Below are 17,909 nucleotides of genomic sequence, written 5' to 3' on the forward strand. Positions count from 1 at the left end.
ATTTTGTTTATTGTCATCTGATACATTGTGCATCTTTCATTCATACCAATGAAACCAAATAGTAATTATATGAGAAAATGTCCTCAATCAAGCAAAGTTTCATTGTATAGCCTATCAGCAATTTTAGCATTGTCTTTTTTTGTATTGAAATTGCGCCACCCATTTCAACTCCCTGTTGTCCTTTTATCTAATTACCTTCAGTCATTCTTTACCTTGCAAAGCCAATAAGATCTGAAGCGCAATCTTTCATTTTCGATCTTTCCCTTGTATGACCAACAGCAACAAAGCATCACCTTATTTATAAAAGGTCCTTATTTATAAAGTATGGGAACTTGAGGGCCCAGTTTTGTTCCCTTTCCAGAAGTATTGCATTGGTAATGTACTATATCAGATATGCATGCTTATTATTTACTACAGGCTCATTGTTGACTTTGTATTTATTTTCTTTCAATTCTACTTCCTCAAAGCGTTACAGTACGCATGGCATGGGTCGCCCTTCTGGCTCCCTTGATAAGCTAACACTCAGGCGCAGTTGTCTTTTAAGCAAACCCTGATGCTATCTTAAAGTACCATAGTGCCATAATACTGAACTGGACAACTTACAGGAGTACTTAGGCAGCCGACCTCTGATGCTGAGTTGGCCAAGAAGAAGAGTCTTGTCGCCTCTTGTCCTCACAAATAGAAGTAGTTGGAAAGTATGAAGAGAAACAGGAGTTGCCCAGAACTGCATCTTCTGTCCTCTCAAAAGTGACTAGTCAGTTTTTCTGTAGAATATAAACTAAGGTTTTCTTTTGCAAGGTACCATATGACATTGGTGTTACCGCTGTTAGTCAAACTTTATCTCACAGAGGGCTCTACGGGTGAGGATGTCTTGGTATCTGAACCTACCAATGTTAAATAGTTCCTAGACCACTACAGTGAAAAAAAGAGTGGCATTATCAGTGGAACTGCTTATATCAGCTCACTCTAATACCATTGAGATTGATTAGCCCGATTCTCCCCTTAAAGTCAGCAGAGAAAGAGGATTTCCAAAGTAATAGCTTGTGATAGGTTTCCAAGGCTGTCATTGTTAAGGTCGCAGTCCATGGACTTCCTGAAAGTGAGTAGCAGTGCAGGGTGCTTTACTCGCAACCCTTTCCTTGTATGCCTGGCATTGTGCAAACATCGATAACTGTCACAGGACTCAAGGTTATGGAGCATTCTATGGAGCAACCTTTGTCCAAATGAGAGGAGAGTGACAAAATATCTTTGTAAACACATGGTCAAACCTTGCAGCACCACATCCATCAATTCGGACAAGCGGACAGAGATCTGCTATAGTTCCCCCTGAGTACAAGGGAAGAGTTTGGGGTCTGATGATGAGGATTACCACCCTTCCAAGTTAGACATCTCTTCAGCCTTCCGAAGTACGGACCCACAGCAGAAGCTCAAAACAAAAGTGCACTGGATTTGCTACCTGTTCCACAGTGGGCGTTTTCAGATTTATATTCAATGTCCATAATACAGACCCCCTTTTTGGTTGTGAAAAACTGCACACTGACATGCCCATGTTACCACTTAGATCAAATAATCATGTGGCGTTGCCAATTCCTATGTTTAAGAGGCCCACGTGAATGCCTGTTCATTTTGTGTCCTAGCTCCCAGTTGCCGTCCGGAGGCTCAGGTCCAGTCATCTGGTTTTCAGGAATATATTAAAATGCTTCCTTTTCTGAAATACACCAGCTTGACATGGGGTTCTCTTTTGCTCTGATTTTCCTGTTCTAGTACCAGGCACCTGTATGTGTCAGTGTGCTCTACAAATCCTAGTGACAAAAGGAAATATCCTATAGTTATGTGATCACTCTTTGTATAAGAAGCGTGAGAATTAAGCCCTTCGTTAGGGGGTTAGAGTTGCATTCAAATGAATGAATCCAGGGCTTTCATGTCGCTCGTGTTCTGTTGTTCACCTGAATGGCCTAAGACTCCGGTATCTTACCATTGGTGGCAGCTATGCACATCAATAAGGTAATGAGCACTCCGGTAGACTCTTCTATCTGTGCTACTTTTGGGCTAATGCTTCCATTTAGGTAATCCTCTGTCCTGATCCCAGTAAGCAGAGGGCATAAACCTTGCAATTGTCAATATTTCTCTAAGCAGAGTCTTCATCATCATCAATCTTTATTCGGATTAACAAGAATCCATAAAAGAATAAAATAAAAGATACAATACATTTGTTACAGTACCTTGTCACAAAGTATTAGGTCAGCATCATACCATAATCAAGCTATGGAACAATTGTCTTATCAACCTAAGCAGAGTTGTGTGAAAGCACACAATATTCCAGTCTAGTCTGCCCATACACAAGCCAATGTGCCTGCTCTTATTCTTGGTTCAATATTCATCTGTGTTGCAAATTCACCAGATTTAATGTCACAGGCACAGAGCTACCTTACTGCTAGGAAACAAGCATGCACATCATGTAACAGCTTCACTACTTACACATGATTAATTGCACCCTGCAGTGAGAGGTCTGATCTCTGGAATAACCACTCCGTAAAGTGCATGGTTATCATCCATGCTCGTAATAGACATACAAGACCTGGTTGTTTGATGATTTTGGAGGGGCAAACCCTTTTATCACTTTTTTACTGGCAGTGCCCTTTCTCAATTACACGATAGGAGCATTGATGGTAATGTCTTTCTCCCCTCAAAAAGTGCTTCTTTATCAGGTGTATTGTGCAGACCCAGCTTCAGGTTCAAGAGGGGCATGGATTGCTCAGCATCAGGGCAGCGTTTGGCTGCACCTGCGTTGGGGGTGTTTAAAGGTCCCCCAATCTTCATGCCTTTGTTCGAGGGGTAACCTCAGAGGCTCACAATCATATTTAATATTTAACACACAGTCAGTGCACCTCCTGGTGGCTTTTTTACCCTTGTGCCCACTTCTCTCATACACCACCAGGGGCTGTCTTTCCCTCATTTGATTGGGACCACATCCTCATTAGAAAGAGGGAAGCCCCTGTGGGATTGTTCCAGTGCTCATTTTGCATTTGCAAGGCCATATTACAGAAGGGGCTAAAAAAGAGTCTGCAGGCCATTCAGGAATACCCTCGTGGTATGGGGCACCAAAACGGGGAGCAAATGCCTGTTGTACCCCAGGGCACCAAGTGTACGACAGTCCCAGGCAAATGCTTAAAAACTCATAGACGTAAAGAGGTCAGTGATTACCTTGACCATACTTCAAGTGTCTTATCTTAAATCTTTACTCAAAACAAGTTCCTACTACTCAAAAATCGGAAATCCAATCCACCTTCAGGGAACGATTAGGAGTGCATTCTGGTCCCTCAGGAAGTGTATTACAGTCTTGAAATACCAATGTATAGTACACCAGTCTGTGGTGATATGCCACTAGATCTTCGCCTTTTGACAGGATAATGGTTCCTTGGTCTTCGCCAAGGCCCTGATCAAAATGCAGAATGAGTGGCTCAGCAAGTGGAGTAAATGGTTCCTGTTTAGGTGATTTGCTTATAATGGACTATGCTCTAAAAAGACATTGCACAGCCTACACCTGGTGATGAAGACATTCGGTTCCCTGTAGTGTTCCTTGAACACCCTCAATGTTATGTCTACACATAAAAACTGTAATAACTGCTGATAATTACTGTGCGGGGTCACAATAATTATTGTAAATTTTTAAATACAAAAAAACGAAGTACAAGTTTGTGTGAATCTGAATATCCTACATCTTTACCCCTCTGCCACCTTACTGTCATGATGCAGACAGGACTTCGACAACCTCGGCCTTCCCTTGGCCAGTGTCTCCCACAGCCAGGACCCTTCCATTCCTTGCAAAACACATCCTCAATTTACAAATGTATACCTGCCAGAAGGCTACTAGACCACTTTCTTCAAAAGTATGTGCCGATTTCAAAAGATGCTACTCTGCCATGCTGAATTTATGATGATGTGTTCCTATTCTTGACATCAGTAAAGGGGCAACCTAAAAAGTAATCTACACATTTATTAGACACACCCCTGAGTAGGTACCCAAGGAGGCCTAGCCTTCTTAAGCAGCCTGTTTGGGTAAGTTATCTTATCATTATAGGTGTTACAATTCTGTTGTTTCCATACCACTTCTTGATGGGGCTGAGCTTGTCGTTCCATTACTGAGAATGTAAAACATTATTGTAGTCAATTTTTTCCTTCATGGGAACCCAACTGAAGTCATAAACCGCTCATCCTCCTCCCCAGTGGTGGCATTAAGATGATGACTACTATGATTACTCACTTCATTTCCTTCCCTTTTCCACTGTGCTGCATAAAGAATATGGTGGCTCATCTACCTGATTATACCTTTCTGGGCTTCCTAATTAGAACAGGGGTATTTTTTTAAATGACATTCCTTGATTGTAGCCTGCAGCTAGGTACATATGTTAAGACACGTTTTAGAAGAGATTGTATCTTTTTATAAAATGGCTTCTTTTGATGAACCATGAAGAAATACAGAAATGAGTGTTGGATGACCGATATATTCACCTTCTTCTCATTTTAGAGCATGAGTGCTCATTAATAATTAACTCCAGGAGGGAGACAACGTAGTGGAATAAGACCTTTGACCTCTGAAGTCTATACATACTCCAAGCGACCTTCTACACCTTCCTCCGGAGGCAACTCCATACGTGGTGGTCTTGGCAAACGTTCCTTCTATAGGTGAACAACAGCAGGAAACGTGGGCGGCATTGTGGAATAAGACTTTGAACTGACTAGGAACACGTTTGGGTTCCGGAAGGACAGGGGCCCCTTTTGATGATATAAAAATGGTTAGAAGAGTCAAATGGATAGGAAGTAGGGAGAAAGAGTTGGAAGGAGACTGTGTGGTCCTTTCATTCAAATCCCCAAACTTGGTGGACAGTATTATTCGTGAATTAGGAGCTAGACAAGCCACCTTCCAAGAAATCTCCCTATTACCCTTGGGATTTTTCTATCAAAAACCTCTAGGGCATAACCTTAGGAACTTACAATCAGTAAGCAACCAATCCTTAAACAGTCCAGACCCCTTTCTTTCTAGCAATAGATTCCAACCTCTTACAACACTAGAAGGTCTGGATTGACTCAGCATGAATAAGAAAGACTCCTCTTATGAAGTGGTCCCGGAAGCAAACACAGAAGGGCCTAGTATGAACAGGGGAGACACACCGCATGCAATGGTATCCGACAGGAACACCGCAGAGACCCAGCCGAACCAGAGAGATCCCCTTTCGATAGCAATCTATATAACAGATGGCGGCATGCCCACACCAATCAAAGGTAATGCGTGTTCCCAATTCCATCAGAACATGGAAATAGCCGTACTTTATTGGAACGTGGCAGGCCTAATTAGTAAGATTAATAACGAGCTCTGGGTGAACTTTATAGAAGATTTCTCCTGCATATGCCTCCAGGAGACTTGGATATTAAACCCTGTTCATATAAATGGCTATAAGACATTCCACACACCTGCAGTACAGACCAAGCATGGCAGACCAAAAGGAGGTTTATGCACATACATTTCCAATAAGCTGTGTCTACAGAATTTTAAAATGCAAATTACGAGACCACACTACCAAATGATAGAGAGTAACCTGGATCAGAATATTCAGCTAGTAGTTATTAATTTTTATAACAATGCATCACCAAGAGAAATTCTTAATATTTTAACGGAGATGGGAGAGGACCTAGAGAAAATATTTGCAAATAATAGACGTGAGACTTTTATCATATGGGCGGTGATTTTAATGTTCATCTTTGTAAAGAACTTTCGGAAAAGGTGTGTGGTTGGGATACAGAAGACACTGGCTTAAGGCCTCATTTCTCACATACCATCCAAGGAGATGCGATGAACTTAGTGGCTCAAAAACATAACCTGTCTTTTGTAAACTAATTACATTTCAAAGAACCACAGTTTAAACCAACTTTTAATGGAAGGGTCGCTGATACAGTGATCAATTATGTTTTAATGTCAACCCATTTTTCATATTATTTTACTAACTATACAATTCATGACATTGCAATAAGCGACCACTTCCCTCAGAGTTTGGAACTCTCACTAACTCCTGTTACATTGGCTAAAGACAAGAAGGTCACGATGGTAAACGACATTGAATTAGCTCCGAGCAATGGATATACATTGAGATGGTCTCGGATAGATTCACAGGCTCTATTGAAACAGCTATTATGTAAATATAATCAAGCCTTCGTAGACTGCCTTAGTGAGGACATAGAACCAGGAAAATGTTTAAGTGCCTTTTCTCAGATAACGCAAGGCGTGAAGGAAGTTCTTACTACCAGGCAGGGAAAGGCAGGGAAAAAAAGGAAAAGTGGCTGGTTGGACCATGATTGCACAAAAGCACACACGAGTTTAAAAAAAGCTTTAAGTGCCCCAATAAGATGCCCGATTGAAATACGCATGTGTAGACAGGCATATAAGACAGCCATAAAAAGGAGGAAATCCACCATGAGGAAATTTGTGGGAAAATTTACATAAAGCTAGCCTTGCGAAGGATAACATCCTCTTCTGGAAAATAATAAATACTCCTGTGTTAGGGAATAGAGATATCCCCAGAATGGAAATCGCAATTTCGGAAGAGGATTGGATCGTATATTTTTCTTAGATATACCGCCAATCTACTGACATAGATTATGTGGTCTTTTTAAAGGTCCCAGACGCTCAGGAAGCCCAGTTTAGTTTAGAGGAGGTAGTGGAAGCCATAAATATAAGCAAAGCGGGGAAAGCGCTGGGCCCCGACGGTGTCCCAATAGATTTATACAAGGCAAACACGCACCTTTGGGGCCCACTAAAGACACAGGTATTGAGAGCCTTTTGTACACACGGCCCCCCATCGACGTGGCGAGATTCCATCATCATCCCTATATATAAAAAAGGTGACCGCCTCAACCCAGCTTGCTACAGGCCATTCTCCCTGCTTGACACAACAGCTAAATTAGCGGGGAGAATAATCTTAAATAGACACCAAACATGGGCGGAAGGAAATGACATCTTACCCCCAGTGCAGTATGGCTTCCGCACAGGAATAGGTACAGTGGAACAGGGCCTGAATTTAAGCCTCCTAGTGGGGAAGTACACAAAGACCAGAGAGGGTAATTTGTACCTGACCTTCATAGACCTATCCTCAGCATTTGACTGCGTATTACACAAGAAGTTGTGGGACATTTTAAGTAGCATGGGGGTCGAATTAACAATAGCTCAGTTTATACGGGACATGTATACAGGATGTAGAGCAAGAGTAAGGCACGGGATGAGAGGGGAATGCACTATGCCTTTTGGCATATATAGAGGGGTGCGCCAAGGCTGCGTTCTTGCTTCACTCTTGTTCTCATTATACAAAAACAACTTAGAACGTGATCTGATAAGCAAATGTAAAGATCTTCCCCAAATAGGCAACCGTGCTGTCCCTGTACTGCTTTACGCAGATGATGCAGTACTTATGGCTAGGACACCATTAGCCTTCCAAAAACTCTTAACCACCTGCATAACCTTTATGACAGATCTGGGACTTACAGTTAATCGGTCCAAAACTTTTATAATGAATTGCGGTAGGCAATCGGGCAAGATCTACAATACTACCATCCATGAGGACAAAGTGGAGATAGCTCGTACCTTTTCATATCTGGGCATAATGTTTGACAAACAGGGTTCCTGGGCACATTGTGTGAAAACTAAAAAAGACCAGATCATTAAAACAATGGCTCTGAAGATCTTTTCTAAAAGGCTAGGGGGCATTACCCCGCCGAAAATGGTAAAAATCTACAAAGCTAAGTGCATCCCGGCTGCCATGTATGGTTCAGGTATTTGGGGGTATACTAATTGTAATCCGATTCAGACGGTGGAGAATGATTTTCTCAGATACTTGTTAATGGTACCAAACGGTACATCGTCATACATGAGCCACGTGGAATTAGGGGTTTCTTTTGTAGCTGATTTGATAAAGATACAGCCATTATTATTATGGCACAAAGTGTGGACCTCGGAGTACACTGGATTAAACAAGGCCATCCTTTCTGATTGCATGAGGCTAACTCACTCGTTAAGAGTTCCTTGGTTGAAATATATTATGCTCTTTTTTGGAAATATGGGTTGTTAGACTATTATACAAACCCAGAATCATCGGGAAAAATAACCAGGAAAGAATTGAGGGCCTTGACATTGAAGTACCTGGAAGACCAGCGATGGGAAGCTGAATCGAGAAAGTCCAGTGTTATGTCCAACCAACTAATTCTGACCACGGAAGGTATGCAGCCTTACCTAGTAAGTGTGACAAACCCTCGACATCGTTTTGTCCTTACAAGATTACGATTAGATACTTTCCATCGTCTTGTAACTTTCCCGACTATGAATGATTGGAGTACAGCCTTAAGAGTATGCTCCTCTGACGCGAAGGCAGCCCAATCTACGATGCACGTGGTCCTCTTTTGTAAATTTTATGACAAACAGAGAAAACTTTTTTCATTGCCATTTTTAAGATCGATTAACTTGCGCCAGTGTCGTGATGTGTATTTTAGCTTACAGGTTTTATCTTCTATCGAAATGTGTGGAATTTTGGCAATTTTTTTATGCTTAGTTCTAACTGCAAGGAAGTCCATGGGTGCATAGGCCTAAATTTAATTAAGGTTATTTAAATATTTGTATATGGACAAATTAATGATGTGCATCTTTATTTTACTATTTATTCTTTTATCATTTTATTTATTTATTGTGTTTATATACATAGATGTGTTTTATTTCATACTTTTATGACTTGTTGAAAGTCGAATAAAGTCTGTTTGATGATGATGAATTAACTCCATCAAAATGTTTTGCCAAACGTCTGCAGTTTTTCACTTGCTTCAGGAAAAATAGAAACACACATATTAAATATCATTTTCATTTCTTTTGAATACAAAACATGCTACTCTGTACTGAATTCATTTTAATACTGAAAAACTTTGGGAAACAATGCTACTGAATTGCATATAAGCGATATATATCATAAAATCATGTTGATTGATCGCACTTGTTATAAAAATATTTACCGGATCAAAATCTGCTACGCAATATGTGTTACCCTCCCGTTAATACTGGGGGCACAATTCCTCTCAGACACAAGTGTAAAATGGCCGCCTTATTTTCAATTTCTACTTTACAGCAGTGAGAGGTGGATGGATTTGAGGGGTTTAAAAATATTCATAAATTATACATATATATGCATATGTGTTATAAATGGGCAAGCGGATACCTCAGGTATAACTAAAAAAAAGTGCCTTCCCAAGCGGAAATCCACTATTCTGCACAGAAGAGCGAGTTCCGCCTGCACCCTGCCTGTCCGTAAAGGCTGAAACAGCGCTTCATGATACTAAAATACAGAATGGGTCTCCCCTCCTTCGCCGTGCACAGTGGTTCTGCTGCAGTGCTGCCTGACCATTACGTAGAGCTCCAGATGCACAGAATCGTGGGGATGCACGTGCAGGGCCAGAGGTGGGAATTGTGTATAAACAAGCTCAGAGAATGACATACGACTCACGCGTACCTTTGCTGCAGCTGCTCACTCCTTAGCTGTTTGGTATGTTGTGTTTGTGATAGCGCAGTCCACCTTGCCACCCCGTGTCCATCTCTCCCGGAGTTGAAAGGGGGAAAAAATAGGGAAAAACATAGACACCGTTATCTTGCAGCACAGTGCGTGTTTACATTTTCCCTCAGTTGCTGCCCTACCTGCAGCACTTAAAGACAGGTAACATGTTGTGTTTGTTTTGTGGGGGTGGCACATAGGAGGGCCAGGACCAGTGGGGCTGTGGCAACTCCCTCCAAGCCCCTGATCATGCAACTGGATTGATTTTTTACAACCTTGCTAATATATCTACCTTTCTTTCTCTCAAAGAAAAAGCACAAGCACATTATGATCAAACTTTTGATGAGAGTGGAATGGCCGTAGAAGACAACTGGCAGACGAGGGCAAGAATTTTCTGCCGATTCTTCAATGCAATCAACAACAATCCCAGAAATATTGGAAAGGATGGCAAGTTTCAAATGCTGGTGTGCCTAGGAGCCAGGTAAAATTAGGATTCTCTATTAAAACACTGACAGCGCAAACATTACAAAACAATTCGCATTGTTTAGGGCAGAGGTCTTAAAACTTTTTTGCTCTGAACTACGCCTCCCCAAACAAAATGTTTTGAAGTTGGGCCCCCTCCAAAACGTAATGGCAAGGATTTGGGGAACAAGGCGGGCAGGGCTGATCACAGGGGGTAGGGATTAGGAGATCATTTCAAGGGTGTTTTTATGTAGCTTGTAATCCATACTAAAATGAGATTTATAAAGGAGCAGTGGCATCAAACAAAAAGAGAATTGATCTAAAGCACTCCTTCCCATAATCCGGGTGTTGTGGGCCCCAATGCAACTCCACCACCTGCACTAATGAGAGCTGCGGCCCAGAGAAGTAGGCTATCTCCTCTTCTTCTTTGACTTCTTCTCCACCATACCTGACCATCACTTCAGTCTTGAAACTAACTGTCCCTTTTTGGAAAATGAGCTCCCAAATGTTGCCCTGCTTTTTGCGTAAAGACTGCCATCTGCCCTAATGCTCGCAAGGAGAATTAACCCCCATACCCTCTTTTTGAAGTAAGACATTCATAATGGTGACATAATGGGTCCCAATGACACAGCATCTGCATCACTAATAATAGATACTGCCGTGCAAAGCAGGCTGTCTCATCTGCCCTCTGTAAACAACATAGGCCCCCATTTCACACTCCACTTCTCCCTCCCTCCATTCTCTCTGATGCCCAAACTAACGTGCCTTCTTTGCTTCATGTTCCCTTCCCTTGCCGGCTGCGAGGCCCACAGCAACACTGGTGCAGCTCACATGCCATTGGGCCTCTATTGCAAGCAAGGAAGAAGTATAAAACAGCCATAAATCTGCAGCACCAATGATAGCAACAGGTCTGCAAAGCAGACTGTTTACAGTGCCCACTCCACTGGGCCTTCACTTCTAGTCCAGATGCCCAAAACAAGTTTTCTGTCTCTTTGTGTAGCCTTTTCCACTTTTTGTGGCTTAACGCCACTCTGTAGACATGGCCCGTTCACACGGAGCACTTTGCGTTGAAGGGGAGTGTAATGGCTGTTGCTGTGGGCGTGCCACAGCAACACCCATTGCATTTTGACGCTGCCTCAGATTTTTGAGTGTTCATAAACCTGAGGCCGCGCCAAAAACGCCACCCCGGGGGTGGCGTTAGAGTGGCACAGCGAAGACAAATGCTTTCATTTCTCCTCGTTTTTTGCTCTTTCTATGTGTGCTACATTTTGCAGCACACGTAGAAAGAGAAAATCGCCATTTAAGACTGTTTTTATGCAGGAAAGTTTTCCTTCCTGCACCAAAACAACCTCCCCCTCAATGCAGCCATCCTTGCACAACAGTGCATGGGTGGCTGCGTTGGCGCACAGCAGCAAATTTAGCACCCGCGCAGGGGAAAACACAGAGGTGGGCCGTATTCTAGTAATTACAGCGCATCCCTGCTTTTTGGAAATGATGGTGCACAATGCTGCCAAATTTTTTCCATTAAGTTTGGCCCTTAGTTCTTAACCATTTGACTTCCGTGGACCCCAACTAATTCCCTACTGGAAACTGGGGACTCCAACCTAGGCAATTTCTATGATTTGATCCTCGAAACAAAACACAAAAATACAAGTGTACACTAAATACACAAATTATGAAGTATTTTATTTAATTAACAAACAAAAACCTCTACATTTTCATTTTAATCACAAAGTTGGAGCGTCTTAAAATGTAGTTTTATTTCTAAAAGAGGAAGTAGTATGATGAACACCAGCATATCATTTCGTCTTTTTCACACCAAATACATGCTCTCGTTTTGTCGGTGTTTACCAGGGCTTCAGCTGTGGCTACCAATAGTCCATACTTGATTCCTTTTGCGGTAGTTGTGCTGCTCCTACAAATCAAGAAAAGAACATCAACATAGGTAGGGCCTGTTTTAGAGTTTGGCGGAGGGGTTTACTCCATCACAAACGTTACAGAAATCCCATTCACCAAATTATGATCCCATAATAGCCTACGGACATCGTAATATGGCGTACAAGATATCGGCCTTGTTTGTGATGGAGTAACCTGTCCGCCAATCTCTAAATCAGACCCTTCATTTTTCAAATTTCAGTACAGTGTTTGTAACGTTTCAATTGTTTTTGTTTTTGTTTTTGTTTTTTATAAACAGATTGATTGGTTTTATGGATATACAGGAAACCCACAATCACCAGATCACACATATCCACCTTCCTATAACCCTTAATAGTTTTTACAGGTACCTTACCATTGGTGGCAGCTATGCCCACCAATAAGGCAATGGCTCCTGAGTAGACCCTTCCGTCTTTGTTACTTTTGTGCTAATCCTTCCATATAGATAATCCTCTGTCTTCATCTCAGTAAGCAGAGGGAAAATACCTGCCATTGTCAATACTTCTCTAAGCAGAGTCATCATCAACAATCTTTATTCAGATTAACAATAAAAGGTACAATACATTTGTTACAGTACCTTGTCACAAAATTATAGGTCAGCATCATACCATAATCAAGTTAGGGAACAATTATCTTATCAATCTAAGTAGACTCATGTGAAAGCACACAATATTCCAGTCTAGTCTGCCCATACACAATCCAACGTGCCTGCTCTTATTCTTGGTTCATTATTCATCTGTGTTGCAAATTCACCAGATTTAATGTCACAGGCACAGAAACATGCTTGCACATCATATGACAGCTTCACTACTTACACATGATTTATTGCACCCTGCAGGGAGAGGCTTGATCTCTGCAATAACCACTCTTTAAAACCTGGTCAGGTAGACAACAAATCAAGACTGTAATGTTCCCACCTTTATCCCCCAGATCTGCCCATGTGCGGGGGCACCCCCTAGCCACATAGATAGGTTCTCCTTCCTTCGTGCACCAGTCCATTCCAGATGCCATTCAGTAAGCATGGGCAGACCTGCTGTCTTCCATTTCTGAGCTATGTCTCTTTTAGCAAATGCCATAGCCAACTCTATCAAATGGTGTTCTGCACTAGTTTCTTTCAAATCGGGATGCACATCTAAGTGGGCATGTTTAGGCAATAGTATGTCTGGGTATCCCAATACCTGGGTCAGGGAGTTTGCTATCTGGTACCAGTACTCAGCAATAGAGGGCAATGTCAGGTCATATGAAAAAAATCTGGGAAACAGGAAGGATGGGGGAGTTTCTGTTACTTGACACAATCTCTGAGGCGTGACCTAGGCGCTTTGGAGGTAGTTCAGTTGAATCCGTCTGAGTGAAAAAGGACATGGCAATTTCCCAGGGGGTAATGCATGCAAGTCGCCAGTCAAGGCTATCCAACCCACCCCATTTCTCCCTCAGGGAGGTAAAGACATCAGGGGTGTTAGTGACAAGGGAAATGTGGATGTGGGAAATGCTGCCTTTCTTCAGTCTGCCCATCAGTAGTGTGGCATCCAATGGATTATGCTTGGGAAGCCCCACAATTCATGTCTTGGATGTAAGTCAGAGCGTGTTCAAGTTGCAGGTAGCTGAAGAATTGGGTCTTGGAAAGGTCGTAGTGGGTTTTGAAGATCTCCATCTTGCTTTATATGTACATATTCTTCCTTAATCTGCTAATATTAGTTAATGTTCTAAATAGTCGCAGACTCTCTGAGTAGGCATCACTGGACTAACCAAAAAAGAAAAAATTAAGTAGCAGTAAGGTCTGAAATGTCTGGTGTTCTCCACCTGACTTTAGTCCATTCTCTTCATGTAAAACTGCAACTTTTTCCACTGCTCTCCTATAATTGGTCACTTTCACGTTGTAACTGAAGTGACACACTACTGCCAGATACTATTTCCTCTTCTGTTGACCACTCTGGTTGAAGCACGACTTACGACAGACTTCAGTGAACCTTCCTTATGGAATAGCAGATTAAGAATGGGCCACCCCTTTAGCATTCTTTGAGTTCAGCATCATGTTGCCAATCCATCGCTACTCTGAGCTGCTGTGCCCCTGATGGGTGTACTCTGCTTCCTTGTTTCTTAGTTATAGCTATTGGCTGGCATTTCTTACGTTCTTTCCTTACTTCACACCCAGGACCTGTGTACTTTTTTGGATATGTTGCTGTTATTGTCCACATACTGTCAACATCCCCCAGACTGGTGAAATTGGTTACTGCTGGTGTCACTAATTCCCTCAGGCCCCTATTATAGGGATCAGCTCTTTATTTATGTCATCCAACTGGAACTCAGTGTACTGAGATAAAACTCACAACTGAACGCAAGCCTACAAACTTCATTTTCTTCTTTCCTAGGGACTGAAATGCCATTTCTATGTTGTAGGGTAAAACTTAGATTGTTTCTTGAAGTTCCAACTACCTTCTCTTTGTTCATTAATCAACGGTCAGTAGCACTTGTGAGAATTATTATGTAGTCATTCAAGCAACATTCAAGTGAGTGGTCTCCTGTCTTAATGGGAGTGTCTTGCTAAAGGTAGCCTAACAGTTTTGACTTCAGTTTTGGAGGTATTCTTTCTGATCCAGTTGTTTTATAGTCAAAAGCAGAATAGTATCTGACTTTAAGGCTTATATAAAAGAGAATCCCTTTACCAGATACAATATGCAGGCCAGCAACTTCTGGTAATAGTGAGTAGGGCACTGTTACTATCTGTGACTTCTTCATTCTACTCGAAGCCCTTGACTACTGGCTATATAAGTACTCACTAGTGGACCCAATTTTAGGTCTGAGACTGCATGTTGCCTACCCTATGTGACTGTTATTAAGATTATGTAGCTACTGTAGGAAAGTCCTCTTTTGGCATGGTTACATCCCCCTTTCCCCCCAACCCCACCCACCACTTTATGCCTGATATTGATGCTGACTTAACTGAGAGTGTTCTGGGATTCTGCTAACCAGGCCTCAGCACCAGTGAACTTTCCCAAAACTGTACCCTTGTTTCCACAATTGGCGCACCCCTGTCGCACACAGTGGAACAAAGGGCTCTGTGACCAGGGAGGGTCCCTAAGGGTTGCAGCATGTATTGTGCCACCCTAAGGGACCCCATGCCAAACACATGCACACTGCCATTGCAGCTTGTGTGTGATGGTAGGGAGAAAAAAGGTAAAGTAGACATGCCATCCCTCTCAGGGTGCCATTCCCACAACCCACTGCCTGTGGCATAAGTAAGTCACCCCTCTAGCAGGCCTTACAGCCCTAAGGCAGGGTGCACTATACCACAGGTGATGGGATACCTGAATGAGCAAGGTGCCCCTACAGTGTATTAAGTCTATTCCTAGACATTGTAAGTGCAGTGTGACCACATTGAGTACATGAGCTAGGAGTTGGTCATTACGGAACCCACAGCTCCATGATGGCTCCACTGAAGACTGGGAAGTTTTGTATCAAACTTCTCAGCACAATAAACCCACACTGATGCCAGTGTTGGATTTATTGTAAAATGCAAACAGATGGTAACTTAGAGATTCCCCCTGTATTTCACTCAACCCTTTAGTGCAGGACTGACCAGTTTGTGCCAGCCTGCCACTAACAGACAAGTTTCTGACCCCATGGAGTGAGAGCCTTTATGCTCTTTGGGGTCAAAAAACAAAGCCTGCTCTGGTTGGAGGTGCTTCACACCTCCCCCCTGCAGAAACTGCCGATGAGCCTCAAAGGCTCAAGCCTCCTGTTACAGTGCCCCAGTACATTCCAACTAGTGGAGATGCCCGCCCCCGGACCAAGCCACAATTTTGGCGGCAGGTCCAGCGGGAAAATTAGGTAAAACAGGGAGGAGTGACCATTGCAGCTAGGACCACCTCTAAGGTGTCCAGAGCTGAAGTGACCCCCTCCCTTCAGAATCCTCGATCTTGTTTTAGAGGGTAGGGACCAATAGGGTTAGAGATGTGCTCTCCTCCCCAAAGGGAGTGGGCACAGGAAGGGTGTAGACACCCTCAGGGACAGTAGCCATTGGCTACTGCCCTCTGATCCTTGTAACACCCTTAAATCTAGTATTTAGGGGCTCCCTTGAACCTCAATCCCCAAATTCCTGGTGACCTCAGAAAAAGAAGAAGGACTGCTAAGCCAACCCCAGCAGTGAAGACTCCAGACGACAACTGACTTAGCCCCAACTCTACTGGACTGTCTGCAGCTTCAAAGACCCCTGCTCCAAGAAGGCGATGCATCCTGCAGGACCAGTGACCTCTACAAACCTCCAGAGGACTGCCTGCCCAGCAGAGGACCAAAAACTCCAGAGGACATTGGCCTTGTCCAGAAGAAAACACCAAAAGGACTTTGAAACCACCCTGGATCCACAAGCCCTGCCCACTCTGCACACAATGCCCACGGCCCAAGTTCAGGTGGCCCACCAATCCAGGGGACGTCCCCAGGCGATTCTGACTTCAAGTCCATCCTGGGTTGATCCCTCCTGGCCAACACGAAGACTCCTGCAGCCTGTATCCAGACGCTCACCCGACCGCAACTGGATCTGATGAAGATTCCCAATGCCTAAAGGTACCCCTGCATCTACAGCCCCCTGGCCTTGGGGAATCCGACCGACGGTCCAGCAACGTCCAGCGGGCACCTCTCCTTCCTGTCCAGCCTTTAGTTTTCTGGAACCGACCCCCTGGACCCAGCCTGGAGCATCTTTATGACCCCCAGGGTTCCCTCATTGAAAAGCATTGGGTGCCCGATGCTGTGTTTGCACCCTTCACCTGCCCACCCCTGTGCTGCTGAGAATGTGCGTTTGGAGCTGACCTGTGCCCCCTCCCTCGATGCCCCAGGACTCTATTGACTATTAAAAAATGCACTGTCAACTTTTGAAATAGAAAATTGTTACTTACTTGTAAACTGCTTTATCTGCAAAAACCAAAGTACGTTTGATACATATGCTTGATACCTATTGACAGCTGTACTTAACTGCAACAAAGTTCTTCTGGTTCTAATAATAAAGTAACAAAATATATTTCTGCTATATAAAAACAATTGGCCTGGAGTTTGTCATCGAGTGTGTGCCTCATTTCTTGACTGCGTGTGTACAACCGTCTGATAAGCCTAACTGCCCGACCGTTCTACCACAAAAGAGAGCCTTAGTATTATCTACTTACGCTTCTGTTAATCCTCTGGGGAACTGGACTCTGTACACAACATACCTCATTCTGGTATAGTATATACAGAGCTAGCCTCCTACAGCTACACCTTAGTTATGTATACTTTATCATATCTGTAACTGTGCATATCATAAATGGGATTCTGCAATCCCTGTATAAAAAAACTGTCTAATTTCTTTATAACAGGTGACCTGTGGCACACCCAGTCATCTGTTATAAAGAAATCGTGTCAAAACTCCATTGTAATAAATGTATTACAGTTGGGATCTGACATCACAATGCCTGCTGCCAGCAGCCGAGGTGAAAGGCAGCTTAGGTCAGAGCATAATAAACCAGCTGTTTAAGAAACAATGAAACCCTGCTTTTCTTTCTCCTGCTCCGTTTTTCTAGCTGTATAGTGACAAGAAGAAAGGAGATATTTACGGCAACATGTTTATTTTTTGCACTCCTTAGGTAATTATTGAAAAGTTCGAATCTTTTTGCATGGTTATACTCATTCTGAGTGAATGTGCCTTTTTTTTTAAATAAACTGACTTGTATTAAGTTAATTCTAATACCTTTTGCAACAAGTATCTAACAGCTTTTTGTGGTGTGTTACATTTTCCACTAGCGATTCTATTTTCACTCCTCGTGTTTGCAAACATGTTCTCTCTTTCATATGAGAGAGTGACACACCAGGGATTTAAGTAGTTGGTGGGAAAGGTGATGAAATGACCATGCATTATAAGGAATAAATTACCCCCTGCCGTACATGACAAGAATATTGCAAGCCACCTTG

At 42.9% G+C, this 17,909-nt stretch overlaps 1 protein-coding gene across 2 annotated transcripts in view; it reads left to right on the forward strand.

Annotated features, from left to right (window-relative positions):
- DENND5A (DENN domain containing 5A) overlaps positions 1–17,909 on the forward strand; it is a 298,910-nt gene that overhangs the window by 279,825 nt on the left and 1,176 nt on the right. For both annotated transcript variants that reach the window (XM_069223636.1, XM_069223637.1), the window contains one exon: positions 9,888–10,059. In XM_069223636.1, coding sequence (XP_069079737.1) covers positions 9,888–10,059 — 172 coding nt within the window. The remainder of the gene's footprint in view (positions 1–9,887; positions 10,060–17,909) is intronic.

Source organism: Pleurodeles waltl, chromosome 3_1 (assembly GCF_031143425.1).
Source record: "Pleurodeles waltl isolate 20211129_DDA chromosome 3_1, aPleWal1.hap1.20221129, whole genome shotgun sequence".
NCBI classification, from domain to species: domain Eukaryota; kingdom Metazoa; phylum Chordata; class Amphibia; order Caudata; family Salamandridae; genus Pleurodeles; species Pleurodeles waltl.